Raw genomic sequence first — 26,992 nt, forward strand, 5'->3', positions numbered from 1 at the left:
CACATTATAGACCTCACATTGTACCAGTAATCTACTTTTTGACCACAAGATGTCAGCATTTATCCAGTATGCTGTATGTGTTTTGGCTGCCTGAAGAACCATCTGATATGACTGCTGGTCAGTTTCACTCATAAATGGCAAACTTAATGGGTGGAATGAAACAAAATGTTATGATAACCATATGACTATTTTTCCAGACACTACTTTAAATGACTGATGATATTTTTTGTTTAAATCAGAAGAGCCTCTGACAGAGAATTGCTTCTTTATCCTGCTTTGTTAGTACTTGTCCTTCTGTGTCCTTCTGTTCCTAGGCTGATCATTCGGAAAGGGATTAATTGAACTATAAAAAGTTATTTTTCTTAAGAAATTACCAAAATCTTGTTATGTCCAGGGTGAGGATGGTTTCCCAGGCTTCAAAGGTGATATGGGCCTCAAGGGAGACAAGGTGAGTGCTTTTTTACTAATTATATATATATATATATATATATATATATATATATATATATATATATATATATATATATATAATTAGCCTAGACCATCTTTTAGAAAGGTTTTCATCATATAGCACTTCAAATGTGTTTGTGCTGTATGTCAGAAAATACATTTGAGTCCACTCTGGAATCATTTTAACATGTCTCTGTAAACAGGTTTTAACTTGCTTTTTGAAATATAGCACAAAAGCCAGTCAAAGACTGCTTAGTGCAATCAGTCTTCAGACTGCTGGACTCAAGTAGATATGGGAAAGAGAATGTGTTAAGTCATGTTGCTAGTATATTGTTGGGAGGTTTCATAATATTTTTGGTGGAATTTAGGGGGAGCTTGGTGTGATCGGCCCCAGAGGAGAGGACGGCCCTGAGGGGCCAAAAGGAAAGTCGGGTCCCTCTGGAGAGACTGGCCCAGTGGGCCTCGCTGGAGAGAAGGTTAGGCCATCCCCCTCCTCACACACATCTTGGAATAAATGCTGGTTTTGGACAACGCATTCTGTACAGTTACTTACCAAGTTAATCGAACGTGACCAAATATAGAGAAAAATCAATGACTCATTAGCCAGACGTTTAATGTGATAAACAATATCAATTCTATTGAAATTCTCTGAAATTTGTCAAACAAGATGGCTGCATAAGCTGTTCACATGAAGCTTTCAGATTTTAAGACCCATTGTATGTATAGTAAACATGTATCCTGGGTTAATTTTGTGCGTTCACTGTATCTTGTTGTTTTTCCTGTAGGGGAAACTTGGTGTTCCTGGATTACCTGGCTATCCAGGACGGCTGGGTCCTAAGGTATGACATCACTGAGGCAACATCCATTCTTTGTCACTCGATGAGAAGACTTTCTGCTTTCACAAAGACACTACCCTCAGTGGACGATACAATTTCCCCCAATAAACAGCACGATCTCATGTTCTGATCAGACATCAAGTATATACAAACAACAGGTAAACAGATAAACAAGTCCACCATATTCATAATCACTTGAGTCTTAAAAAAAATAAAACTCAGTGTTTCTTTTTCAATCTTCTATGACATGCTCTGCCTTTATGCTAACACTGTAAATCGGAGAAGCCATTTTCCATTGCGCTGGCCACCTTATCTCTTGTACCACATGACGAGCTGCTCTATATCTTTCCAATGTTCAGTTTGTCATAAGTGAAGGCTCGTGAACAAAGCACACCACAAGGAAAAAAGGCTGTCTCTACCACTCCGCTCTGCTGGCTTAGCTTGTGGAAACCATGCCAACAATAAATTTGTGTCCAACACAAAGTTTGGGCCCAACTGAATTCAAAGAATTAGTTCTGTAGCAATAGTGTGAGTCATAGCATCCTGTTGTTTAGTTTGTTTGTTTCTAAGGCAGTGACCGCATTTTTTCTTTTTGTGGAGCTCTTTGAAATCTTGGTTTCTCCCTTTTGCTGTTTCCCTAAATTGGCTACTCAAGTGTTGGGTGTGTCCGTGTGCTTTCTACTGAGCAAATCTTTTAGTTCATAGAACATAATGCAATAATATTGCTCTTACATTATCGATTACATGCTCTACCAATTAATTTTCCAGTTGTTGTTTTTTTTCATTAAGACTGAAGCTAGAGGAAACCATGCAGGAAAATTAAGATCATATTCTCATTCATAGTTTAGAAGTAGGAAGGGGACAGAGGTTGCATCACTGGATTAACTTGGTTAACCTCCCACTATCCTGCCTTTTAACCACTTCCTTTCCCATGAGCCTCTCCTGCACCCAGGTGAGACTCAGAGCTCCCTGCATTTCACTGGTCTGCTTAAGCCCCATGGGAGGCTTTCCCTTTTGCATGAACATATTTTAATTACTAGCTCTTTGTCTGAACCCATTATCTTAGGTGGCCAGCCAAACCCAAGCCATAAATTGCTTGTGTGCGGTCACTGCGAGATCGGATTGCTCGGGCTTGTGCTGCCAGGCTAGTTTGACCTTCAGTTTTTCATGTTCTGTCCTTGTGCTAATCCGCATAGCTCCCATCCTTTGTTGGCTCTCCGCCTGAGGAGCTCAAATTCGGTCTCCACCATACCGCACTGACGGCACTGGCACCCCCCCCTCCCTGTATTCATACCATTTTGTCGACTACCTGCGTTCTTTGCATCAGGTCATGTGTAGCTGACCAACTTTCTTCTCTATAGGGCTCCACTGGATTCCCTGGCTTTCCTGGAGCCAACGGAGAGAAGGGAACACGGGTAAGCTAACTTGAAAACAAAAGCACAAAAGGCCAAAAATGATAAGACAGAAGAGTCTAGAATGTCATGAGCATGACCAAGGAATCTCTGTGGTAATATCTGTCAATGTCTGTTCACAAAGAACCCCTGCTGAGTGAAGGGCAGGGAGAAATGGTGCAAAGTGAATGCAATATTGTCTCATGCAATAATGAAGATACCAGTTATAGATTTTAAAGCAATGCAAATCCTCTTACAGAAATCAGTGTCCCCAAGGTTGTTTTCAGCATTTCCCTAATTATGTTCCTCTTTGTTTGCATAGGGTACTGCTGGTAAAGCAGGTCCAAGAGGGCAACGTGGCCCGACGGTACTGAGAAATTAGCAATTTAAAAAGGATAAAACACCAAATTATCAGTGCAGATGATAGTTAATACTGAACATCTGTGTTCTCAGGGTCCTCGTGGAGGTAGAGGAGCCAGGGGCCCAACGGGAAAACCAGGGCCAAAGGTGTGGCATTGAATGTCCTGTCAGGGTTCTGTAACAGCTGCTCATTCTGAATGTTCAGGACTGATAAACGTTTCAAATTAATTTCTCCACCTTTCTCACATGCTTGCTCTCCAGAGAGTTTCTAACTACTGCCTTCTCCATTTTAAAGGGCACTTCAGGGAATGATGGACCTCCAGGTGGTCCTGGAGAAAGAGTGAGTGGTTCTAGAATTTCTGTGTTTTTTGTTTGTTTGTTTGTTTGTTTGTTTGTTTAAGGCTGCTTATGCAGGGGCCCCAAGCTTATGAAGACCAGAGGAGGATGCCCCCCCCCTTTAAGTCTTGGTTCCTGTCAAGATTTCTTCCGCATGATCTAGGGAGATTTTCCTTGCCACTGTCACCCTTGGCTTGCTCATTGGGTTCTTGGACTTGGACATTTGTAAAGCTGCCTTGTGACATCTATTGTAAAAAATGCCATATAAATAAATTTTGATTTTTTTTATTTTGATCAAGACAAAAATACCTGACATGTTTTTTTTTGTTTTGTTTTGGTTTTTTTTGGCATAGGGGCCTCAAGGGCCACAGGGGCCTGTTGGAATGCCAGGGCCTAAGGGCCCACCTGTAAGTAATTTTCTTGTTTTGCTTTTTGTTTTCATTTAGGTTTTCCTGGTTGAACCTGCTCTTTTAGGACTATGCTCCTTTAAACATACCCTAAAACTTTACTATTTTTAAAAAACCTACCTAAGTGGTCTCACATCATGAGTAGCTGCATGAACACAACTTCAAACTGATGAGGAATGCACTGTGGTAGTTGTCAACTGACTGCTGGCGTCTCTCTGCAGGGCCCCCCTGGAAAGGATGGTTTGCCTGGTCACCCAGGACAACGAGGGGAGACTGTAAGTACTGCTTAAGTGGGCCAGTGTTCCCAGCCTATGTTCAGAAAGACTGCACCTCCTGCAGAGAATGCACATGTGGCGATAGCTTTTGCCTGCTGGTAAAAAGAACATCTCATTATGCTCTGGGCTATAGTGAGAATAAGGAGCATGAGTGACGTTCTGACAAGATATGGGCACAACAGAGTCCCGCTGTTCTGCTTTTATGGAAATCCAACGTTTTTTAGTCTCAGGTTTTCATGAATTAAATATTGTCTTTGTATGTCTCTGTGATTTTTTTTTTTTACTAATGTTTAGATTATTTATTTTCAAATCCTTCTGGGGTTGTTTTTGTGACATGTCACTAACTGATCATTTAGAGACTAATTTAATATATAAATCTTTTTGTTGCAAGGGTTTCCAAGGAAAGACTGGCCCTCCAGGCCCTGGAGGTGTTGTAGGCCCACAGGTACTGAAAGAATAAGTCCTGGACAAACCAAACCATATAAAAAAAAATCCATCTGACTGTTTTAAGAACATCTGCTCATAAGCTTTTAACCTGTGAGGCCTCCTCTGATTTATTTGAAAGGGATCTACTGGAGAGACCGGCCCTGTTGGTGAGAGAGGTCATCCAGGATCACCAGGTCCCCCTGGAGAGCAAGGTCTTCCTGGAGCTGCTGGCAAAGAGGGTGGAAAGGTATGGCCTACACAAAAGATTATTGACATATATATATATATATACAGTGAGAGATTTAGGTGTGAGTCTTGTATGTAGAAATGATCACATACAGAAACAGCAAGTAGTAACAGGCATGTTTTTAAGTAAAACTGAGTTGCCATCCCTCGTTTCCTGCAGGGTGACCCAGGTCCACAGGGCCAGTCTGGAAAGGTGGGCCCTGCCGGGCTGAGAGGTTTTGCAGGGCAGAGGGGCCTTCCTGGCACACCGGTAAGAACAAACAGACCCATGTCATGAGATCGGCCAAATGGCCATTATCCGCCTAAACACCTGCTGTTCTACCAAATGCTCACGCAGGCTCTAAGACTCTGCAGAGAGCCATGACAGCCATCACTAAATCATCGCTGTGTCCCAGAGAGCCCACTCATTAATGCACACACTTTACCTAGTGAGGCACTTTTGAAGTTAGGCTATTTTAGCGTGATAGCACCGTAGTGTTCGCTTTTTTGGCCCTTATACGTGTTTTCATTGACATCCACATTGTCAAGAGATATGGTATCTAGGCATAGAATCATCTAGAGCAGAATGCTATTTATACTGCCCAGTTTTACAGTTTCCCAGATTTAGTTAAATGAGGCCTTTTATAAGATTGAGAGGTATTAATCCACACCAGTGGAAGCAAGTTTGTGAAGGAATCTGGAAACGAGGCTGAAGCAGCTCTCAAGCAGGTCTGAAGCAGGATGCTGCTCCCCAAACAAACTAGAGATGTGCCTTGGCTCTTGTTCTCTTCCTTTGATGATTGTTATTTTTATGCATGTTGTTCTCTGGATTAAATACACCAGACCATGTCCTGGAGGGATCCAGAGCTGTGAGATGTGTACATGACCTCTCACAGATCAAAACACACACACACACACACACACACACACACACAAATGCAGTTACTGGGTAGTATAATGGCAGTGAGCATTCCTTGAGCTTCATCCAAACAACTGTATGCACGCACACACATACATAGGCACATATGCTTTGCATATAGACAAACCACATTTAGGATGCTCTGGTTGTAAAGCATATGCTCCTGGTCTGTGATACACAAGGGAGGACAGGCTTCGATGTCGTTGGAAATTTGTGAGTTTGAAAATGATCTGCAGGATAAGCTCGACTCTTTATTATAGCACGGTAAACACTACTAGGGCAAAGGATTAATATTCCTATAATTTAAAGAAATAATAAATTGTAAGCATGTGGCATATTTCAGAATATACAGAGATAGATAATTTGCTTATTTTTCCTTATAAAAATAAGCAAAATGTACAGACTCTAAATTTCCAGACAAGCCCCATATCAGTGGTGGGTTTCTGATCATAGAACCACTCTTTCCTCAATATTCAGCTCAGAAGTGACACTGAATTATAGAAACTCCCTCAACACAGCTGTGCCTGGTACACTCATACCCCCTACAACACCCACTACCATGTCATTGTCCATGTTGTGTTGAGAGTGGTCTGTCACCAAATCATGGCCAGCAAGCAAATAATGCCCAGTCATCCTGTGGTCATAAACTGGGCAGTGATGAAGGGGGGTAGAGGGGGTCTAACAAATCATGCATGGCAACAGATGGGCTACAGTCTGTAACTGTACAGTCTGTAAGTATAGAAAGTGTGCTATACTATTGGTGTATCTAAAAAAAAAGAGGCCAGTGAATGTGGGTGTAAGCAGGTGTTTCCAGTGAAGTTCATGGTGAGTGTATATAAGTTTGAGTTTAGGTTTGATTTGGCTTTATGTTTAAAGCCAAAACCATTTTAAATCACCAAAAAGTCAGTGACAAAAGATTTTGCTCCTGATCTTGTGTTCCCCAGCCTGTGTGAAACAGTCAGCGTTAGTTTTGAGTGTTTACAAAATTAACTCTCTTCAGCCATAACTTCCTTCCATTCTCATTTCTGTAAGGTTTCTGAAATCACCTGACATCGCCTGTCCTAGATACCTATTACCCTGAAACAGATGTTCATTTGCCCTAATACACCTGTTTCAGGGAATTGGTGAATTACCAAGTACACTGGAGAATTGTCTAGCCCAGGATGGCAACACACTGTACAGTTCTCTAGATCATCACTGGGCAGTATGTTCCCAGGACTGGAGTTTAGAACCACTCTTAAGCTTAAGGCCTTAAACAGTTGTGCCAGCCTGCCTGTCCAACCTGCAGAATTTAGCTGCAGCACAACGGGCTTTAATATTTAGATGTTGCTGAAGGCCTAGCGTATCCTCAGTGTGTCATATTAGGACTCGATCAGGCTGGGTGATCTCCAGAAGCAGAGCCAAGCACCATTGTCCTGAACAGTCACTCTTAAACACATATCCGTGCATATGTTCACACCTCTTGTGATTTGGACAGTCACTATAACTGGTATGACACCACGTTCATAAGAACGTGTGGCAGCCTCTGTCCCAGTAACTCACCTGTGCTGTTTTTGTTTTTCAGGGTCTGGGTGGTCTGAAGGGCGGTGAGGGGCCACAGGGCCCACAAGGCCCCATCGTAAGTAACTCCATTGCCATGGAAACCGTAGGTTTGATTCTTGCCGATGTGTCTCACTAGAAGGACAGCAGGCAGGCTCTGGACAGGTGGTCAAACCTGTTAGCAGGTTGCAGACATAATGACCAGTAATGCTGGAGCAAGGAGGCCTTCTTGGCATGGGACAGACTCTCTGATCCCAGTGGATGAGTCAGCCCCGACACATGCGCCACACACATGTGACATGTGACTTTTTTTCCACGAGCTCAGAATGTTTTTTTGTGTGCAGAATTAGCCACTAGAGGGCTGAGCTAAGCCCTAGTTACTGTAATTGCCAAGCCTGTAGTGTGATTCTCATGGTGTAATTAAAATATATTCTATTTATCCGTTTATCTATTTATTCACATTTCACCATTTTTAGGCATGTAAAACAGTAAACCAGTGGGTGACTGGGTGACTTGAATGCTCCAGTGACTCCAGTCATGTTCCAATGACTGAAAAAGTTACTAAATATCATGTAATATCTTTTAAGTGCTTTGCTACCAGTAGCCATGTGCCTCTTGCTGTTAACAGTGTGATCTAAACCCAGGTGCTACACAGCACATATGCAGTGTCCTTTTGCAGTGTTAATCGCTGTCTTGAAGTCTTGCAGATTTCAGGGTGAGCTGAAGACTCTCCAGCTGTAATTGGCAGCCTGTTTCTGAACCAACAGAGCTTTGGTTTTTCAGTAGGATGCTAATAGGATGGGGTGATTTAAAAAAAAAAAAAAAAAAAGAGAAGCTCATTGCCTTCCTCTATAAAGCAATCAGGCATAGCAATGCTATCACTGAAATCTCCCCAGAGCAGAGCGTATGAGGTAGTGGCCAAAGCCACGTCAATCAGACCAAAGTTACTTCCCTTAAAGTATCTCCTGCCAGCTCCTGTTCAAAGGGGCTTGGAGTGTGCGCGTGTGTGTGTATGTGTGTGTATGTGTGTGTGTGTGTGTGTGTGTGTGTGTGTGTGTGTGTGTGTGTGTGTGTGTGTGTGTGTGTGTGTGTGTCTTTTTTGTCAAAAGAGTAAGAGGTTCACCAGCATAAGTGAGGGCAAAATGATTTCATTACATCAAGTTTCGTGACATCAAGTTCTGTGTGTGAGTTACTAAGATATCTGAAGGAGATTGCAAATCTAAGATCTGTTTTGTATTTGATTTAATAAATAGTTAGCAAGAATGAAAGCCTTCATGTTCATATTTGATTTAACTTTGATTTCAAGCCTTCATGTTCATATTTGATTTAAATATTTTGCAAACATTTATTTGGTTGCTGTCTGTGGTAGGTAATTCGTTTTTGGAAAATAAAAGTCCACCTCAGGATTTTGTTCCAGTGGGCTGGATTGTTTAATTACCTCAAGCAAGCAGGTGGAATTAATTAGTGAAATCAAGTAGGTTATGCAGAATCACACCAGGACTTTTACTTTTAGAGCCTGACCACCTCTAGTAGCTGTCAGTAAGTGTCGTGTGTCTATGTTTGAAGTGGCTCCCTTCCATTTATTTCATTGGTAATGAAAGGGGTTTTGATCCTGGAGATCCGAGTGTGCCATTCATTTGACTGTGTAGTAGTGTGTTGGGGGGGTGAGCAGCATCCTACTCACTGTAGGCACACTTGCACACTGACGCTGACTGTTTAGATATTACTGCTAGTGTCCAAATAGCCACTGTCTCTGTCTGTGTGTGTGTGTGTGTGTGTGTGTGTGTGTGTGTGTGTGTGTGTGTGTGTGTAGATATGATTTGATACACATTGTAACCACTGAACAGTATTCTTGCTGAGAGCCCTCCTTTGTTAGCTATTAGCGCTGAATCTATTGAAGGGCTATGTTAATGGGTTGTTTTCCAGTAAGGATGCACTTCTTGGCAGTTTTGAATCAGAGATGTGGCCCACATGGCTAGTTCATGTGTCTTTCACTGAAAACCAAACCAGTATATTTTACTGGCTGCTTCATAGCTCTGTTTTTGCTTGATTGTCAATATGAGTTACATTTTTGACAAAAAGATGCCACATTTGCTTCTTAGACAACACTGATCCTACCAATAAATTAAAGATGCCAGACAGTATTGTTTTGTCCCAACTGTCAGTGCAAGATGTTATGATAAATCACTTTCTGAACTGGGTATGAAGTGACAACCCAGAACAGACAAAAACCTCTTTTTTGTTACAGAGGCATGTACTTTGCAGAGCATGTACTTTGTGTCATGTTCCTGCTGACAGATGTTGTCTGGGTTTTAGGGGTCTCCTGGCGAGAGAGGGCCCGCGGGACACGGTGGCCCCATCGGACTGACAGGACGCAATGGCCCCCAAGGGCCTCCAGGTCCTGCTGGGGAGAAGGGTGGCCCAGTAAGAGCTCATTTCTCATTGGTCTATAGTCCTGTACTGTCAGATATTAGTGAAGTGCTGTTTGAATGTCCTGTTTCTTTGAGTATGCAACTCCGCAAATGCACTTAATTTTTGAGGGTGGAAACTGAGAATATATTAAGATTTTATCAAAGGTTTTTTCAGTGTGTTTGGAGCCATATAGGTAAAGTTAAGTTAATACAATTACTTTGTTTTTTATGGCAGTTAAAAATGTTTTCAAATGTTACATATGAAACTACTGGTAAGTCCCACATTGTGTTTAATGTAACATGAATATGTAATGTGTAATATGTATGATATTATCGAGTTGTTTAATTGTTCATGTTCTTGTAGGACATCAGTATGAGCAGAGTAGCTACTAAACTAAGATATAGTGATAGTAGTAGTTAGTATTCTTTCATTTTGAAGAAGCACGTGAAATCAAATCCAGTTGTTCATTAAATGCTCTGAATTGTGTGTGTGTGAGATAGAGAGAGAGAGAGAGCACAGAGCAGCCAGTGACCATCTGTTACTTTGTAAAATCTCCAGACAACACTATGGCCTATACGAGGCATAGCTGCTTTTCAAAGGTTTTTTTTTTTTTACTGTTCCAGACATTTTTTTTGTGATTCTATCATGACTTCCACTGGGTAGACAATAGTCGGTGTATCTTGCTACAGACGTCAGGGCGATGTGCTTCCCCCACACAATGCTGTCTCTGCTGTGTACCTTCAGGGTGAGAAGGGCCCTGCTGGACCAGCTGGACGTGATGGAATCCAGGGCCCTGTTGGATTGCCTGGAGCCGCTGGACCTCAGGGCCCACCTGGAGAGGATGGCGACAAAGTAAAGGGCCCCAGCCTTGCGATGCGCTGTGCAGTCTGCTTTGTCCTCCCCAATGCAGTGTTTCTGATCCACTGCAGAAGTCTCTTTTCCCCTCAGAACTCACAATCAGCACTTCCTCGTCCCAACTGTGCGCTAATGGAGGCAGTCTCAGCTTTATCCATCATCATAACCCAGCCTGACACAAAGAGTCATTAGCGCACAGCAGTGATGAATCTAAAATACACACACACACACACACACACACACACACACAATGCCCTTTTCCACACACACACACACACACACACACACACACACACACATCCACACTCACTCACACAACTGCTCGCTCCACAAGCACATGCACACATAGAACTAAACAAGTATGCTATGGAATCCAGAGGACAAGTTCTGAAATATTAACACATATATTATTTACAGGTTTAAGATAAGCATAGGCCTTATTCACATGCATGTCACGCCCATTGTTACATTTCTCTTACAAATGCTAGAGCCTCAGAGGAGCCAAGTAATCAGTTAAGGACCGACGTGTCCAAGGTGTGTTAAGCAATCAGATTACAATCTCCAGGCTAGTATTCACCATACAGTCATAGGAACTCCTCACTAGATAAGGCAGCTGCACAAGTTGGGTGAATAGAAGGAGTGGATCAGATATGCTTCATACCAAAGCTCTGAAGTCTGCATTGTGTGTCTTTCTCTTTTCAAGGGAGAAGTTGGAGAACCAGGTCAAAAAGGGAGCAAGGGAGACAAGGGGGAGCATGTGAGTGTCTAATACTCACCGTGCTCACAAGCTCCTTAAGAGGTCCTTCATGAACAGTTTGGTTAGAATGCTGATGATTGATTGGCATTCTTCCCCTAAAGAAGCTCACCCTTTCAGCCATGCCCCTTTTGCAGCATTCATGCCAAGTCATTGAGCATTTAAGCATTTAGGAAATTGCGTTGAAACGGAGAAACATGTCCAACATTCATCCCTCTGCTGTGTCCTACCCTCAGGGTCCCCCTGGTCCAGGTGGGCTCCAGGGTCCAGTAGGTGCTCCAGGTCCTGCTGTGAGTATATGCTTCTTACACACACACACACACACACATGCTTATCTTAAACCATTTCACTGCTAGTTATGCTGTGTATGACTATGTATGTGACGAATAAACCAAACTTGAACTTTCCAAATCATCACTAGCACTGCAACCACTGTCAGTCTCATATTTTAGGATCCAAACGTTTTATTTTGTCCTTCTTTCCTTTCTCACACCATCTCCCTCTCTTCTGTGCTCTCTGCTGATCTAATCCCTCTCAGCAGATTCTACCTCCAGACATAACTCCCCCAGTATTTGTTGTGTACAGCCTTCCCGATGACCTCCATCCCCAATCCCATTTGGTCATGGGCTCCTTAAAGCCACCGGGTGTGCCACATATAAAAGGCAACTGGTGGTGCACGTCGATCACGCCTTCAGACAAAACCTGTCTTAAGCCAAACGCCCACCAACCCCATCCGCATGCTGTCTGGATGTGTGTCTCCTGTCGGGGTCAATGCTACAGTAGCTGCATCTTTGATGAGCGACCCTTACTGAGTGCTTATTGTGAGACATTTGGGGTCCACATCTGGGGTCCACTAGGATTTTGCACCTGAGAACTGGATCTCTGTGCTTATAGAAGCCAGCCTAGTGCTTTTCACTTGAGCAGAGAAGGATAGATGGGATGAAAACCTGTGATGTCAGAGGGTTACCCATAAATATTGTAGTCACCCATAAAATAGCTGTCAGGAATGTGGCCATTTCTGTGCCTGTCATTCTTTCTCTCTGTTCAACTCAGGCTCTCTTGATGTTTGTCAGTGCTGTTTTCACCGAGGGTCCTCTGTTGTGTTTACCAGCCACAATTCAAATTTGATTAGCCCTTAACATTCCCAGTGACTTAAAGGTATAACCTACACTTCCCCTTCGGACCAGTGCTGGACAAACAGAACAGTAGACCAGCCTCCAAAAGTCCTACAGCCAATATTTCCATTTTGTATCATTAGTCAAAATCATCTCTCTCTCTCTCTCTCTCTCTCTCTCTCTCTCTCTCTCTCTCTCTCTCTCTCTCTCTCTCTCTCTCTCTCTCTCACTTTCTCTCATTCTCTCTCCCAGTCCTGCTACCTCAGTCATAGAGTCAGCAGAATATTCCTGCTGAAACAATTCCTCTTCTTTTTCTTCTTTCTGAGTGCTGAAAGCTCTTTTTGATTTCCCTCAAAGACATTGACCCCATACATATACACGCCCGTCCACGGGGAACACGCAGGCTCTGGCTTGCTGTGTGGTCGGTTCACGCCTCACAACAAAGCGCCGCCTTCTCCAACGCCTCAGGCGTCCTCACCGTAATCTGACCTGTGTGAACACAACCAGTGGCTGACCGCTCTCTGTCTTCCAGGGCAGTGACGGAGAGCCAGGGCCCAGAGGACAACAGGGCATGTTTGGCCAGAAGGGAGACGAAGGAGCGCGAGGTTTCCCTGGACTTCCAGGACCCATTGGGCTACAGGTACCAAACTGGCACCATGAGTACTATACAATACTAATATATGTGAAATACACAATTATTTAAACATCATATTCTCAACCTTTTCTCCCTGTGTTTGTATGTGTGTAAATTCTTTTGATCATTTATAATCCAATTTACCACATAAAATAATGCACTGTTTAATGTGCCAGTGGCACATGATTATACCATCAACTAGCACCAGAAATACCTCTGAAGGCTGAATGTCATGATAAAGCTGTAAAGCTGTTTTAATCCTGCATAATGATTTCTGGATCAAGAACATGTGAGATCCTAAAATTCATGGAGGCCTCATAATTTTCAACAACATCTTTTCGCTGTCTAGCTACAGTACATTATCAAATATATAAAGGATAATAAGACAGACAAACTGGAGAGAAATGGCACAAACCCAAGGCAAGCAATGGAACAAAACCCAAATCAAAAGACTTGGCATTCATTATCACAACACTCAAACACCACCTTTGTTTTACAAATCCAGTGATGGCTGCTATTCTGACATCTTGGTGGGAATTACACACAGTCACAAACTCTACACTGTTACCCAGTAAATTCATATCCATATGATATAACTCTTACTTTCCATCTAAGAAATAATTCCACATTTCCACGGGCAGATAGAAAACAGTATAATACCATACCACCACATTTTTCAGACAGCAACAATTTCATATAATTCTTACATCTATCCTATCTAACATGGCATTGGGAGTAGCCAATAGCTCAAATATCTACAACTTAAATTGCTCATCAACTAAATCAAGTAAAAAGATCAAACAGGTGGACCTATCTCCTCAATTATAGACTTTGCTAACATCTTTCCTCAAAATAAACGTCTGTGCAAAATGTATGGGTTAATATCTAAATTAGTCCCAACAATATTCATACCATCCAAGAAATGGGATCTCTCTATTAGTCCTACTGAGATTTTCTGGCCAATTATTCTTAAATAGTGGTGTTGTAAGTAGTTTAAAATAGTAGTGCTTAAGTGTAAATATCAATTATGTATGCATGTATGTGTTATCTTTTTTGGTGGTTGTTGTTGTTTTGTTATTGTTTCATCATTTTTTTATTTACTTATTTACTTGTTTTTGGTACATGTCCTCCCGCCTAAGTGAAGGGCCACTTTGATTTATGAAATGCCTCACTAAATATCCAAAGAGGAGGGTGTGATGCTGGGGGAAAAAATAAGAATCTGGTGAAATCCTCTGTACCATTGTGTACTTTACCTGGCTTTCATTTTCTCTGCTGAGCAAATTACATGAAGGATCATCACAGACTGTCTCTGTGATATCCCAGCGGCCATCGGAGCATCCCGGATAATGCCTGAGAATGAAAGCTGCTACATTGTTTCAGCTATGCTGTGTTGTTTCTTTTTCGGCTGCGGCATGATCTTTCCTCTGTAGAAGATATTATTGCAGTTTGAGCATCTGTGGCCAGTGTCCAATAATGACTAAATGGACTGCTTGGGTATTGGATTCGGGTTTGAAACACACATAATTTAATCCCAGATGAAGTGCTACTCCAGCAGCGCTTAAGATCTTTAAGGCAGCATGTTTTTCGCCACAGTTCAACTGACGGTATGATTTATTGATTCAGTGACGATCCTCATGAGCATAGATGATATGTTTCTGCATAGTTGCTGTTTCATTCTAAATTAGGTGGTAAATCAGGTATAGTGTGTGGTAGAACACCTGGTAGAACAGGTAGCTCATGGTGTTAATAACGTCAAGGTCGTGGGTGTTGCCTAGAGAGCACACGTACAGCCATACTAATAAATATGTAAGTCACTCAGATAAGAGAATCTGCCAAATGCTGAAAATCAAGAAGTTGCAAGGGTCCCAATTAGCCACAGGACTAAGCATGGAGCCTCAAGCTGTTGGTGGAAAGCTGAAAATGAGGGCAGTGACTCAACACAGAAGTGGGGAAAAAAGCATTTCAATATCAAATAGCGTGAAAGGAACTGCTTGGTTTATCTCTGTTTAACTGCCAAAGGGTGCAAATACTTTACAATAAGAATTGTTGATTTTAAATGTATCCTAATTTTAGAGATTACACTAATTTCAAATGTATTTATATAGCTTTTTACAGCAGGTGTTGTCATAAATCAGCTTTATGGATGTTAGGGTCCAGATCTTTAATGAGCAAGGCAATAGTAACACTGGTAAGAAAAAAATTGTTGGGCAGAAATTAGGAAGAAACTTTGGTAGGATCAAGACTCAAGAGGGAATCCATCCATCCTACTTGGATGACCCATCTTGTAACCAGTCCAGGCTTTATTACATTATAAATCTATAATCCACGTGGCTAGGTCAGTATATGTGTCAGCTTCTCCTGTGGGTCAAGGGTGGGCGAGCTGTTTCTGCAGCTGATCCATTGAAGCAGATGGTGTGGGTGGATGAATTTCTGCTACTGGCAGCATCGAGACATTTTCTGGTGTTTTCAGTTTCTTTGTCACCAAGGAACAAGTCTAATCCAGTGTTGACATCATGTCTCCAGTGACATGCAGATAAAACAGAAAGATGTTGTTACATCTGTAAAGATGAGCAGAAGATGAACAGTCCATGAACAATACAAATGTGCCAGTGATTAGCATGCACTTCTGGCAGATCTCTCTGTAGCAGCATAAAAAAGAGGAAGGACCAGAGGGTAACCACAGAGACATTGCTTTCTGCACGCATCATCGTCACAATGCATGAAGTGCCTGCACAACAGTGTCAACATCTCAGATTAGCAGAAAACTATATGACTGAGGGCCCCAGGCTCCGCACCTTTTATATACATATTTATATAATGCTAAAGAAACGCTTGAGTAAATAAATAAGATTTTTAACTTTTAAAAATTGGGCGTGTCTCTGAGTTGCAAATTAAGCTGGAAGGGGCTTTACAGGAGAAGGCTCTTCCCTCTGTTGTATTCTTATTTTTTCTAGGAACAAGAGAATCCCAGCATTTTAAGAACGCAGTAGGCAAGGCGGGTTATAGTATTCTGTGAGTTCGCTAAGAGACTGTGGGGCCAAACCATTTAAAGCTTTATACATCAATAAGAGTATTTTAAAGTCAAGTTGATATTTAACTGGGAGTCAGTTCTGAAAGAACAGGACTGATATGGTCAAACTTTCTAGCTCTTCTGGGGATTCAGGCTGCTGCATTCTGTACAAGTTGGAATTTATTTAATGACTTTTTAGAGCATCCAATTAGAAAACCATTTCAATAATCCAAACTTGACTGGACCCATACAATGGACCCATTTCCCTGGATCTGTTAAGGAAAGTATATGTCTCAGTTTAGCAATATTGTGTGAATGGAAAAAGTTTTAGTAATATTACATATGTGTGTGTCAAATAAGAGATCAGAATCAATAACAACTAGGTTTTTACGTCCCAACATGATGTCATGATTCCTGCCATCCTGGCATTTGTCCCTTGTTTCTGTTTTCTTGTCTCTAATTGCTTTATCTAGTTTGCATCCACTAGTCTTTGTATAAATATCCCTTGTTTTAGAGTCTTCATTATTGGCCTTTGTTTATGATTAGCTCTGTCTGATGTTTAGTCCTGTCTTACATTTAGTCTTGTTTAGCCCTATGTTACGCTCCTTGTTTGTATTCTGTGTTTTACTGTCCTGGTATCCTGTCTTATACATTTATTTAGGTTATTGGGTTTTGGTTAGTCATGTTGCCTAATTTCTACCCATTGTTGTAATAAATTATATTCTATTGCATGTATCTGTCCACCACTGCCTGACTCTGCATTACAACAGTTTTGGGTGTAACTGAGAAACTATCTTGTAAATGTCTTGTTATACTAGGTCAATGAAAAAAGACTACAAACTCCTGCTAAATTATTTTGCCATGTTAAGACAATTTTGCCAGAGTAACAGAAAGAAACAGAAAAGTACTTCAGTTTCTTGTCCATCTAGATGTTTCAAGATCTCTAAAATAACCATCCCGTGAAACTCCCACTTCTCAAATCAACTGAGTTTGATTGTGAGTAATTTAACTTGGTTTGACTCTGAGTAATTCAATTGTTTGATTTTGAATAATTCAATTCAGTTTTGTTTTTTTTGTTTTTTTCTGAGTAACTGCCCACAGTCTAGTTACAAATTATTTTACATTTTTGTCTTGGAATTTTGTCATAAGTAGTTGTTACAGGAAATATTTAGCATGAATGGGGGAACAGTTTCAGCTCTGAGTGCTTTTGAATACAAGGCATCCAATCAGAACAGAACTCATTCATTTCATGTCCATATTAAAAGTACAGTAATATAAACATCCTGTTTAATTCTAAGGGATAGAGAGGTTGGAATTTGGTCATGTAAAAAAGAATTACAACTATTTCGGAACATAAAGCTAAATGTGCACAAATGTGTACTTTAAGATGAAATATAGAATAATATAAAAATGTAGGATATGGGACCTTTTTAAGGCATTTTAGTCATAAAAGATTATATTATAAAATGGAATAACTGAGTGATACATACCTTTGACACCTCCTGCACTCTCTCTCTCTCTCTCTCTCTCTCTCTGTCTCTCTGTACACACACACAAGTAGTAATTATCTTGAAGTTCTTTTCAGACCTAATTATAAAAAAAAAAATGTGGTTAATAGGTTTGACTTGGTGGCTTAGAGTTTGGAAATGCATACCAGTCAGCAATCTAGCAATACCAATTTTGTTGTTATAATTAACTGGTAACTGTTAATTAGTTCAAACTTACTGTGTCCTTTTTCATTTAAAGCTTCTAATGGAACTGCTGTTGTAAAAGGATTTCATTTTTTTCATTTTGAATGGTACACTGTAACAGAATTCCCATTTAAACTCCTGTAAAGGGTGTCTAACCTCTTTATGTTCAGTCTCTCTCCAGTCTCTCTTTGCAGCTTTAGCATATCTCTACTTGAGCTGCATGGTTTACCATAAGCTGCAGTTCAGTAAGTCTGTATAAAGTTCCTTCCTTTGTTCAGTGTAAAGTCCTTTCTTACTCTCACAGGGATTACCAGGACCACCAGGGGAGAAGGGTGAGACCGGCGACGTTGGCGCTATGGTTGGTTCTTTAGTTTTCTTATGGTTGCTCTTTTTCCCATTTTTCACTACATCCAATGATTTTTTTTCCCCTCATTGCATTGATAACAGGGTCCGCCTGGTCCGCCTGGCCCCCGAGGCCCTCAGGGGCCCAGCGGAGCTGATGTGAGTCGTTATGTTCTATGCTTGGATTTTTCCCACACGTGGAAAGTGGTGTACCATGTTAGGCAGGTATATGAATTGTGTGACTGTCTGTCTAATATAGTTGTATATATGTTATTTGATTAACAGGGTGCTCCAGGACCTCCTGGTGGTATTGGAGCAATGGGTGGAAATGGAGAGAAGGTGAGGAGTTCTCACTCACGCTAACACCTTGCAGCAGTTCATCTGCAGGTTTTTCTATGAGCGTCGCAGATGCCTTGCTAATTTGCAGATCTTGTTGCCATGGCAGCACACCTAATATGGCAATCTTCACAGGGTGAGACTGGCGAGGCGGGCAACCCGGGGCCTCCTGGAGAGCCTGGTCTAGTGGTAAGTCCACGTGGCTGCTCGCGTGCACTCTGATGGCAGTTTGGAAGACAGCTTTGACCTGCATGTATAATTGAGTGTAGCCTTTTATAAACTGGAGAACATCATCTGTGCTGTTCTCAGCTCCTCCCACGCAAGTATTAATGACCCTTACAAGATTCTAAATACAGAAGGTTTCTACTGTGGTCCTTGGTGGTAAATGAGCTCTGTTTGATCTTCCTTTAGCAAGGATGTGGGCACATTTTACCGAAACGCTCGCATACACAGGGATAGAACCCTGCTCTAATAATATAATTTTGTTGAGTGAATATAAAAATGCCACCTGTTGCTCATGTCTCTTTATTTAATGTTGACATCTCACTTGTTTTTGATGGTGTGGGTGTATCTGGTTTTCAACCTTGGAAAGAAAAGCATCTAAACCAATTGCTCTGAAGAGCTTTGCCTTAAGCGTTACTTTTTCTTAGTTATATTGCGGTTTGTTTTAACCTATGCATAAGAGAAAGCTTTGATAAAGAAATTTTTAAAAACATAGCATACAGTTCTTAAATGCGTTGCTTGTCTTAGCACATTGTAATCAACTATTCAGAATATTGCTGCAATGTTAACATTAGAGTCTGTGCCTTTCATGCCTGTTTTATAACTCCCGACCCTGCTTGATGGTTGTAAGCAATTCCATCCACTGAGTACAGCATAGTGCATATCAAGGACCACATGCAGATAGAACCAGCTGCATGTGGTCCCTAATGCACATTAACAAAGCTCCCTTTGATGAGGGGCAGCAGGATGCTTATGACTGCTGGACATTTTTGCAGGGCCCCAAAGGTGAGTTTGGTGAAAAGGGAGAGGCAGGGCCGCCTGGTGCTGCTGGACCCGCGGGTGCCCGAGGACCTCCCGGAGATGACGGCCCCAAAGGAAACCCAGTGAGTCCCCGTTTGTGACATCAGTGCAAACCACCGCCTCCTCTTCATGCCTTTCTGTGCTACATGAATTTGGTTCATATGTAACTGTAAGTTCTTCACTTTTGAGTCAACATATGTGTTGTGTGGTGATTTTCTTTTTTTTGTTTTTTTTTTGTTTAATCTTAGGGACCTGTTGGCTTCCCTGGAGACCCAGGTCCTCCTGGTGAGCCTGGTGTGGCTGTAAGTGGGTTGTTTCCTCTAATGCAGAATAAATCCTTTGCTTTTGTTTAAAATAAATGTCCATTCATTGTATGATCATCAAAAAGAATATATGATCAGCTATACATTCTTCCCTGTTCCATCTGGTAAATGGTACTGAAGCACCTCACCTCATATCACCTTCCTTAAGAACAGATTTTTTCCCAAAGCCAACAGACTTCTCAACAGTACGCACTGACTGATGGCTGTCTGTCTCTATCACTACCTCACACTATTATTGACTCCTTTCCTCATAATATAGTAATCCATTATATTATAGATCAATATGCTCCATATGTAAACAATAGTTCTTATTATTCACTTAAAGCTGAGATCCATTGTTATAAATGTCACATAGTTACATACTTTAAACAGGAGTTGTATAATACTAACATCTTAAATTAATATATTTAATGTTCCATCTTATTTATATTTAAATGCACTTTTCTTATAGATCCATATCTTACAGTGCAATATCCTTCTCCCCTCCTTTTTTCATTCTAGTTTATTTCTATAATTTCTATATTTCTATGCTGTCAGCATCTTATCTGTCTGAGAGTGAGCTAGCGAAACGCAGACATTTCATTGTAATTGAATGCCTTGTATCAAATTGCATATGCCAATAAAGAACTCCACTTGACTTGACATAGCATCTAAACTATAAAACTGTTACATTTTTGAGGGAGGAAGTGATTTGACTGAACATATGAGCCACTGGGGTATAAACCTGGAATTGGAAAAGGTGTGATAAAATGTTCTGTTTCTCACAGGGACTTGACGGCCTTCCTGGAGACAAAGGGGACGATGGAGAAGCTGGACAGCCTGTAAGTCCTTTAGTTTAATTCCTGGTGAGCACTGTTCAGGTTCAAGTCCCAGCTGTGCCATCTGACATTAGTGATTGAGGTGACCCGGCGACAGCTGCCAGTTGTGGAATGACAAAAGCAGTCTTTTTGTCTTTGAGTCACTGTGCAGTGCACTAGATGTCTGAGCTTCTGCATTGTTTTGTGAAAGAATGAAGTGCTTGCCATTCTCCTCAGAGCACACCATTTTGTTGCATGGCGGAAAAGTGGAACATACCTGTGGAGATCTATGCATAAACCTTTCTCTTCCCAAAGTGCTATCATGTGACGTAGAAAACAAAAAGTAAACATATATACAACATTGGCTAAAAAAAATTCTTGTTTGAGGACTGTTGAACTAGAGATGCGCAAAGGAGTTCATTATTTGAATGCTCAAATGTAACTCATAATCACTCTGCCTGCATTGCAGGGTCCCCCAGGCCCGTCTGGAGAAGCCGGCCCTCCAGGACCTCCTGGGAAGAGAGTAAGTCCCCTAAAGCAAAAGAGACTAGCATGATTTTCATTTGAAATGCGCTGATTTTTGCTGTTGGCACTGGAAAGGGCTGTCTGATGAGACACATTTTCAATTGAGTTTTTGTAGCACTTAGTTATATACAAACACTAAAAGTGTATTTTATGATATCATTTTTTTCAATCCCTGTTTTAAATACTATTGCCAGTAAATCTTTGAAACAGAAAATAATGGAAACGTTTTCTGTCCCAGAGTTTCAAATTGCCCAAGAGTTTGAAAAATGAGCTTTGGTTTCAAATCTTGTCTAACCAGGAGAAGTATTTAAAGAGCACGGGTCCCACAAAGTCATTTTTCCTGCTCTGGAGAACTGAGGAAGGATGACATTTGGAGTTTTCCTAATAGAAAACTGACCCCCACTCACTCGAGTGACAGCAATGAGAGAGCGCGTGGGAGTCAGCGCCCAGGAGGAAATGAAGTTGTCATTTTGAGCACCAGCTCACACTGGTTGCCATCTTCAGTGCCTGCCTGGAATAGATTATGCCCCAGAGTCACAGTACATTTTATGACTGTCCCATCACAGTGCTGCAATGGTTTACAGCTCATAAAAAAGGCCTTTTATCTGATCCCATCAAAGGGAGGTTTCACACAGCTTACAACAAAAGAAACTTTCAAAGGTGCTTTTCTTTTTTGGTCATTTTGTTGGGTTTTTTCGGTTGGTTGGTTGGTTGTTGTTGTTTCTTTATTTGTTCTCTGATGCAACATACCATAACCTTGAGATGATGGTTTCAAATGAAGAATAAGAATAAATAGTATTGAAGATTTTAAGTAGATTTGGCCCAAATGTTCATCTAAAAATAGCCTAATATTTAAATTGACATGATTGTCAGGCCTCTGGGTCTAATGTTAGTATAAAGGTATTATAGAGCCTTCTTTTTCAGTCAGCATTTCCTACAACTTAAAGAAGAGAATCAGCTTGGCAAATCACTTGTGCTCATGTCATTTTCTGAAATATTTTGAATACATTAATACTAACAAATGTGACTACTTATGGAATCAGGAGTTTTCTACTAACATGAGGCCTGGTGTATTATCCATTGTTCTCTATCATGTAGTCATCTGATAATCTTTTTATGCTGTGTAACAGTGTGTTTTACCTCACCGCCCTTAGCTGGGTCGATTACAATTAACAGCTAAACTTGACGTAACATTTTTGTCTGCTCTTTGAATTTAGATTTTCAAACAGCTACCATACTTATGCTGGGTGCCCTAACAGTGTTGTTTCCTGCTGTTCCATTATGGTAAGACATTTCACTTCACCCTCCTTTAGGGTCCTGTTGGACGAGCTGGAACTGAGGGCAAGCAAGGAGAAAAAGGTTCAAAGGTAAGCTAAAGTGCACCACATCCATGACAGTAATCTGGCAGAGGTGCACTGATTGTGGACAGGCCAAACAGAAACAGTAACAGCTTTCACTGCTGACCAGAAAGTCTTCATTTTCACAGATGTGGCATGCATGCAGGCATTTATCTCGTGAAGCCATTCGCAGAGTTGTTCTGACTTCAGGCGTGACTTGACAAAAATGAGCAATAATGTCTCTTCAAGATCTCCAGACATCAGGGACTAATTGGATGGCTTAATCCTCTCTGTGAATTGTGGCAGGGACAGAGATTAGCACTTTTCTTCTTTTTTACCTTTCTCTTTCTTTTCTTTGGTTCAATTTTCTGAAAGACAGAACGACAAAATCAATTAAAAGAATGACATGTTTAATCAAAACTTTGCTGTAGTTAAACTTTCGTTGTATTAAGATTGTTCTGATTTCTTCTGCAAAAAAAAATTAAAAATCCATGAATTGACAAGAAATGTGACTGTAAGATGGAGGAGGAATTTGTCCTGTGTTGTGCACATTTGTGATTATTCACCCTGATTTTCCCACAGGGTGAGGCAGGTGCTGAAGGACCAGTGGGCAAAACAGGGCCTGTTGGCCCTCAAGGACCCCCTGGAAAGTCTGGTGCTGAGGGTCTAAGAGGTATTCCTGGCCCTGTGGTAAGAGCAGATGGATATTTTACAATGTTTGCCTTGCTTGAAGATTCTGTGTTAAGACAGTTTGGTGGAAGCTGATGAACAATTATGCTGAATTCACCACCATTTGCTTTTAGTCACTCTCTGTTTAGCTGTAAATTGATTCACCTAGATATAATAGACCTACTACATCCATACAGGGAGAGCAAGGACTTCCTGGTGCCGCTGGTCAAGATGGTCCCCCTGGACCACTGGTAAGAGAGTGGTCTCTGCTCAGCATTCAGCTTTTAAAATGGGACCATATAATGTCAGTTACTTGATCTACAAAACCTATTCTTCATTGACAGTGAACTTTTCTCCTTCATATTCAGGGCCCTCCCGGTCTGCCAGGTTTGAAAGGCGACCCTGGAACTAAGGGTGAAAAGGTGCAGTTTCCAACATGTAGCTTCAATTGCAATGAATCAGACATGAATCAAATGATTAGAAGCAAGCAAAAATGTGTCACTCTTTTAAATAACACAGGAAATGTTTTACAGCTGAGAGGCATATTCTAATAACCTTTCATTTGCAGAAAGTATGCCTTTCCAATGTTTATATTATTGAGCATAAGATTTTTATTTATTTTATTCAAGGAAATAAACAAATAAAATTTAGAGGCAGAATTGAATCCCCCCACAATTTATTCCAATTGCTATGTGTATATATACAGAAGGAAAATAATAAGAAAATAAAAGCTTAAGATAGGTTTTATGCACATCAAAGCCATTCTCAAACAGTAGTGTTGCACTTGGTCTAAAAGTAAGGAGCATTCAGATTCACAGCCATCTTTTTTTCACAGTGACAAGACATAAAGAAGCCTTCAGAACTCACCTTACAGAGGTGTGCTTTTAGTCTGACAAATGGTGATTAAACTCTCACTACAAACTCAGCCTGCAAATGATAGCCAACACAATATAAGCTCATAAATATGTTTTATGTGTAGAAGTTGTGCAGTGCTGGAGTGTATTGGTGTTATGGTGAGGAAGGAGACTGTAACTCTAAGGCTAAGAAGTTGTTCAAAGCAGATCACACACTGTATGGTTAATACTGAGAACAACCATAAACATACCTCTTTGTATCCATGGTTGTGACCATTCTTTGTTTGATAGAGCTCGATTTTCAGTACTGTGTGACTTGTACGGACTAAGAAATGTATTTTATCAATAGGTTGTATTCTGCACTTACACCAGTAGTTGCTTTCCAATCTACCTTGTGGTGTTTTACTGTGGAAGCATAGCCAGTAATATCTGTTCTAAAAAATGTAAGTTAATAAGCTTTGTTGAGTTCCATTAAGTTAAAAAACCTTGTTTGTGAGATGATAGCAGCTTAAAAGACTGAAGAAGCTGTCTTGAATCCCGGCAAGGGTGCACTGAATTGCAATGCTTGGGTAATAGTAGTTGCCACTTTAGCGCTTTAATTCCCTGTTTGGATAGGACTTTAGAATGAAGACTTTATAATCTATCAGGAGACAAGAGTGTCTTCAGAGGTTCCTTTCCCCATGCTGTTCTTCAATCAGTTGCAAATGTAGTTGAATTATTCAGGTATAAGCAGGCCATGATTTAGCTGTTCCATATTAAGGTGCTGTTTCCCCTACATAGGGTCATCCAGGTCTGATTGGTCTGATCGGGCCACCCGGTGAGCCTGGAGAGAAAGGAGACAGAGGCCTGCCTGGACCTCAGGGAACACATGGAGGAAAGGGTGATACTGTGAGTGGATGCTCCAACCTATATACCTTTCTCAAGGAAAAAAAAAACACCACAGGAACTGACTAAGTAATGTCAGGTTTAAATGTTCAGCATTTAAATTTGAAGTTATTCATTACTTATTCTGACAAGGAGAAATAAAGATAAAATGGATAGAAGTTTCAGTTGATTAAGACATTTTGGGAATTTTTGAATGACACTCAGAGCCTTGCAGTGTGATTTGAGTTGATTGCAGATGCTCCAAACTGGGTGTATCAGAACTGATCTGCCTTTCTCATCTTAGTCATGGAGGAAAAGCATTCATGTTGAAGGGGAAAAAAAGATGTTTAACACATTTTTTTTTAAAAAGGAGGGAAAAGTTGGTTTTCTTAATGTGTAGCTGTGTGCTTATACAGTGGGTGATTGGGGATCACAGGTAGAGGAGGGCAGTAAGCTTTTCTGAAGTTTGTTGTGGTAATTAGCATGTCAGCATTTGTATTTTTTTCTTGAGCTAATTATCAGACGTATTACAGTATTTATGGTCAAAGGCTTAAACTAATTACTTTTACTGGATTTTTCTGAATACAGGGTATTGTTGGGTCTTCTGGTCCTGTTGGTCCTCCTGGTCCTCCTGGTATTCCTGTAAGATAACACCAATCTAGGATTTACCACATGATTCCTGTGAACAATAGGTTGTTCATTCTGTGCCATCTGACCTCTTTTGTGACCGCTTTCTCTATCCATAAGGGTACACAAGGACAAAAAGGGTCCAAAGGTTCAACTGTAAGTAGAAAACTTCCTAAACCCTATTAAATGTTTATTTACGCTTATCCATTTGGTTGACTAAATGGCAAATGCAGCTCCCTTACAGTTGCCAAACTAATCCTTTATATCTTGTTTTCTAAAGGGACCATCTGGTCAAAAGGGAGAACCTGGTATAATTGGTCCCCCTGGTCCTTCTGTAAGTCAAATATTCCATCATGAGGAAAATGAAGCATGAGTATATATTGGGACATGAGTATATACTTGATTCTGTTTTATGCAGGGTCCACCTGGAGACATCATCCAGCCCCTGCCCATTATGATGTCAAAGAAGTCGAGGAGGTCACCCGATGAACAAGCTGATGAGCCAGCTGGCATGACAGACTATGCCATGGATGGCATGGAAGACATGGAGGATATCTTTGGCTCCCTCAACAATCTCAAGCTGGACATTGAACGCATGAAGTTCCCACTGGGCACCCAAGACAATCCTGCCCGGACATGCAAGGACCTGGAGCTCAGTCAGCCAGACTTCCCTGATGGTGGGAGAAACTGCACAGCACTTCAAAAGATCAGAGTCTCATTAGTGATGAAATAATGGAGAGTCATGGAGAGCTGGGTTCATAGTGTGCACTTTGTGATTTTGTGCATTTTATAGGGGAGTACTGGATCGATCCTAACATGGGTTGCACAGGAGATACCTTCAAAGTCTACTGCAACTTTACTGCAGGGGGAGAAACCTGCATATACCCTGATAAGAAATCTGCAGGGGTGAATGTTCTGTCAAAATCTTTAGAGAGGTCTGGGTTTCAGACCAGATGAACAAAATTGCCATCTTTGTTTCATGAATTACTGTGTATAACTGATTGTGTATACCTCTACAAACAGGTTAGAATATCCAACTGGCCAAAGGAGAGTCCAGGATCTTGGTTCAGTGAATTCAAGCGTGGTAAAATAGTGAGTGTTCTCTCCAATATGTCAAAAAAATATGAAAGGCACAGAGGGGACAAGCCATCAGCAATGCTGACTGCTTTTGTTCTGCTGCAGATTTGAGGTTTGTGTCTGTGTCTGTAACCTTTGTTGGGTGTCCCTGTATACCACAGCTTTCCTACGTGGACTTGGAGGAGAGTTCCATTAACTCAGTGCAAATGACGTTCCTCAAGCTGCTCAGCTCCTCTGCGAGGCAGAATTTCACCTACATCTGCCACCAATCCGTGGCATGGTATGATGCCAAGAGTGCCAGCTACAACAAGGCACTTCGCTTTCTGGGTTCTAATGACGAAGAGATGTCGTATGACAACAACCCCTTTATCAAGGCCCTCTCTGATGGATGTTCGGTAAGGGCATGGGAAAGTTAGCATAAACGTGCTATGTCATTTACTTACTGTACTTTCATTTCCACCCCTCAAGCCTACTACTAATCTACTAGCATTTACTAATCAGATGGTTTTAGATGTTTCACTTTCTATGTTGAGGTCTAAAGGTAACCAGGCTTTTTCCGTGCTGCTCCAACACTTTGGAACAG

The 26,992-nt window shown here is 41.2% G+C and overlaps 1 protein-coding gene across 3 annotated transcripts in view; it reads left to right on the forward strand.

The window, feature by feature from the left end:
* col11a1b (collagen, type XI, alpha 1b) overlaps window positions 1-26,992 on the forward strand; it is a 61,354-nt gene that overhangs the window by 32,080 nt on the left and 2,282 nt on the right. The window contains exons 29-66 of one of the 3 annotated variants that reach the window (XM_027031245.2): window positions 395-448; window positions 819-926; window positions 1,236-1,289; window positions 2,648-2,701; window positions 3,000-3,044; window positions 3,131-3,184; window positions 3,333-3,377; window positions 3,727-3,780; window positions 4,002-4,055; window positions 4,447-4,500; window positions 4,621-4,728; window positions 4,888-4,977; window positions 7,190-7,243; window positions 9,481-9,588; window positions 10,321-10,428; window positions 11,135-11,188; window positions 11,422-11,475; window positions 12,833-12,940; window positions 17,940-17,993; window positions 18,083-18,136; window positions 18,263-18,316; window positions 18,449-18,502; window positions 19,312-19,419; window positions 19,585-19,638; window positions 20,427-20,480; window positions 20,926-20,979; window positions 22,295-22,348; window positions 22,901-23,008; window positions 23,185-23,238; window positions 23,356-23,409; window positions 24,622-24,729; window positions 25,294-25,347; window positions 25,453-25,488; window positions 25,613-25,666; window positions 25,751-26,009; window positions 26,126-26,238; window positions 26,356-26,424; window positions 26,571-26,804. In XM_027031245.2, coding sequence (XP_026887046.2) covers window positions 395-448; window positions 819-926; window positions 1,236-1,289; window positions 2,648-2,701; window positions 3,000-3,044; window positions 3,131-3,184; window positions 3,333-3,377; window positions 3,727-3,780; window positions 4,002-4,055; window positions 4,447-4,500; window positions 4,621-4,728; window positions 4,888-4,977; window positions 7,190-7,243; window positions 9,481-9,588; window positions 10,321-10,428; window positions 11,135-11,188; window positions 11,422-11,475; window positions 12,833-12,940; window positions 17,940-17,993; window positions 18,083-18,136; window positions 18,263-18,316; window positions 18,449-18,502; window positions 19,312-19,419; window positions 19,585-19,638; window positions 20,427-20,480; window positions 20,926-20,979; window positions 22,295-22,348; window positions 22,901-23,008; window positions 23,185-23,238; window positions 23,356-23,409; window positions 24,622-24,729; window positions 25,294-25,347; window positions 25,453-25,488; window positions 25,613-25,666; window positions 25,751-26,009; window positions 26,126-26,238; window positions 26,356-26,424; window positions 26,571-26,804 — 2,943 coding nt within the window. Of the gene's footprint in view, window positions 1-394; window positions 449-818; window positions 927-1,235; window positions 1,290-2,647; window positions 2,702-2,999; window positions 3,045-3,130; window positions 3,185-3,332; window positions 3,378-3,726; window positions 3,781-4,001; window positions 4,056-4,446; window positions 4,501-4,620; window positions 4,729-4,887; window positions 4,978-7,189; window positions 7,244-9,480; window positions 9,589-10,320; window positions 10,429-11,134; window positions 11,189-11,421; window positions 11,476-12,832; window positions 12,941-17,939; window positions 17,994-18,082; window positions 18,137-18,262; window positions 18,317-18,448; window positions 18,503-19,311; window positions 19,420-19,584; window positions 19,639-20,426; window positions 20,481-20,925; window positions 20,980-22,294; window positions 22,349-22,900; window positions 23,009-23,184; window positions 23,239-23,355; window positions 23,410-23,822; window positions 23,883-24,621; window positions 24,730-25,293; window positions 25,348-25,452; window positions 25,489-25,612; window positions 25,667-25,750; window positions 26,010-26,125; window positions 26,239-26,355; window positions 26,425-26,570; window positions 26,805-26,992 lie in introns of those variants that run through there. The other 2 variants (XM_035528311.1, XM_035528312.1) reach the window with 2 other exon arrangements.

The sequence above is a fragment of the Electrophorus electricus genome, chromosome 7, assembly GCF_013358815.1.
Source record: "Electrophorus electricus isolate fEleEle1 chromosome 7, fEleEle1.pri, whole genome shotgun sequence".
Taxonomy (NCBI): domain Eukaryota; kingdom Metazoa; phylum Chordata; class Actinopteri; order Gymnotiformes; family Gymnotidae; genus Electrophorus; species Electrophorus electricus.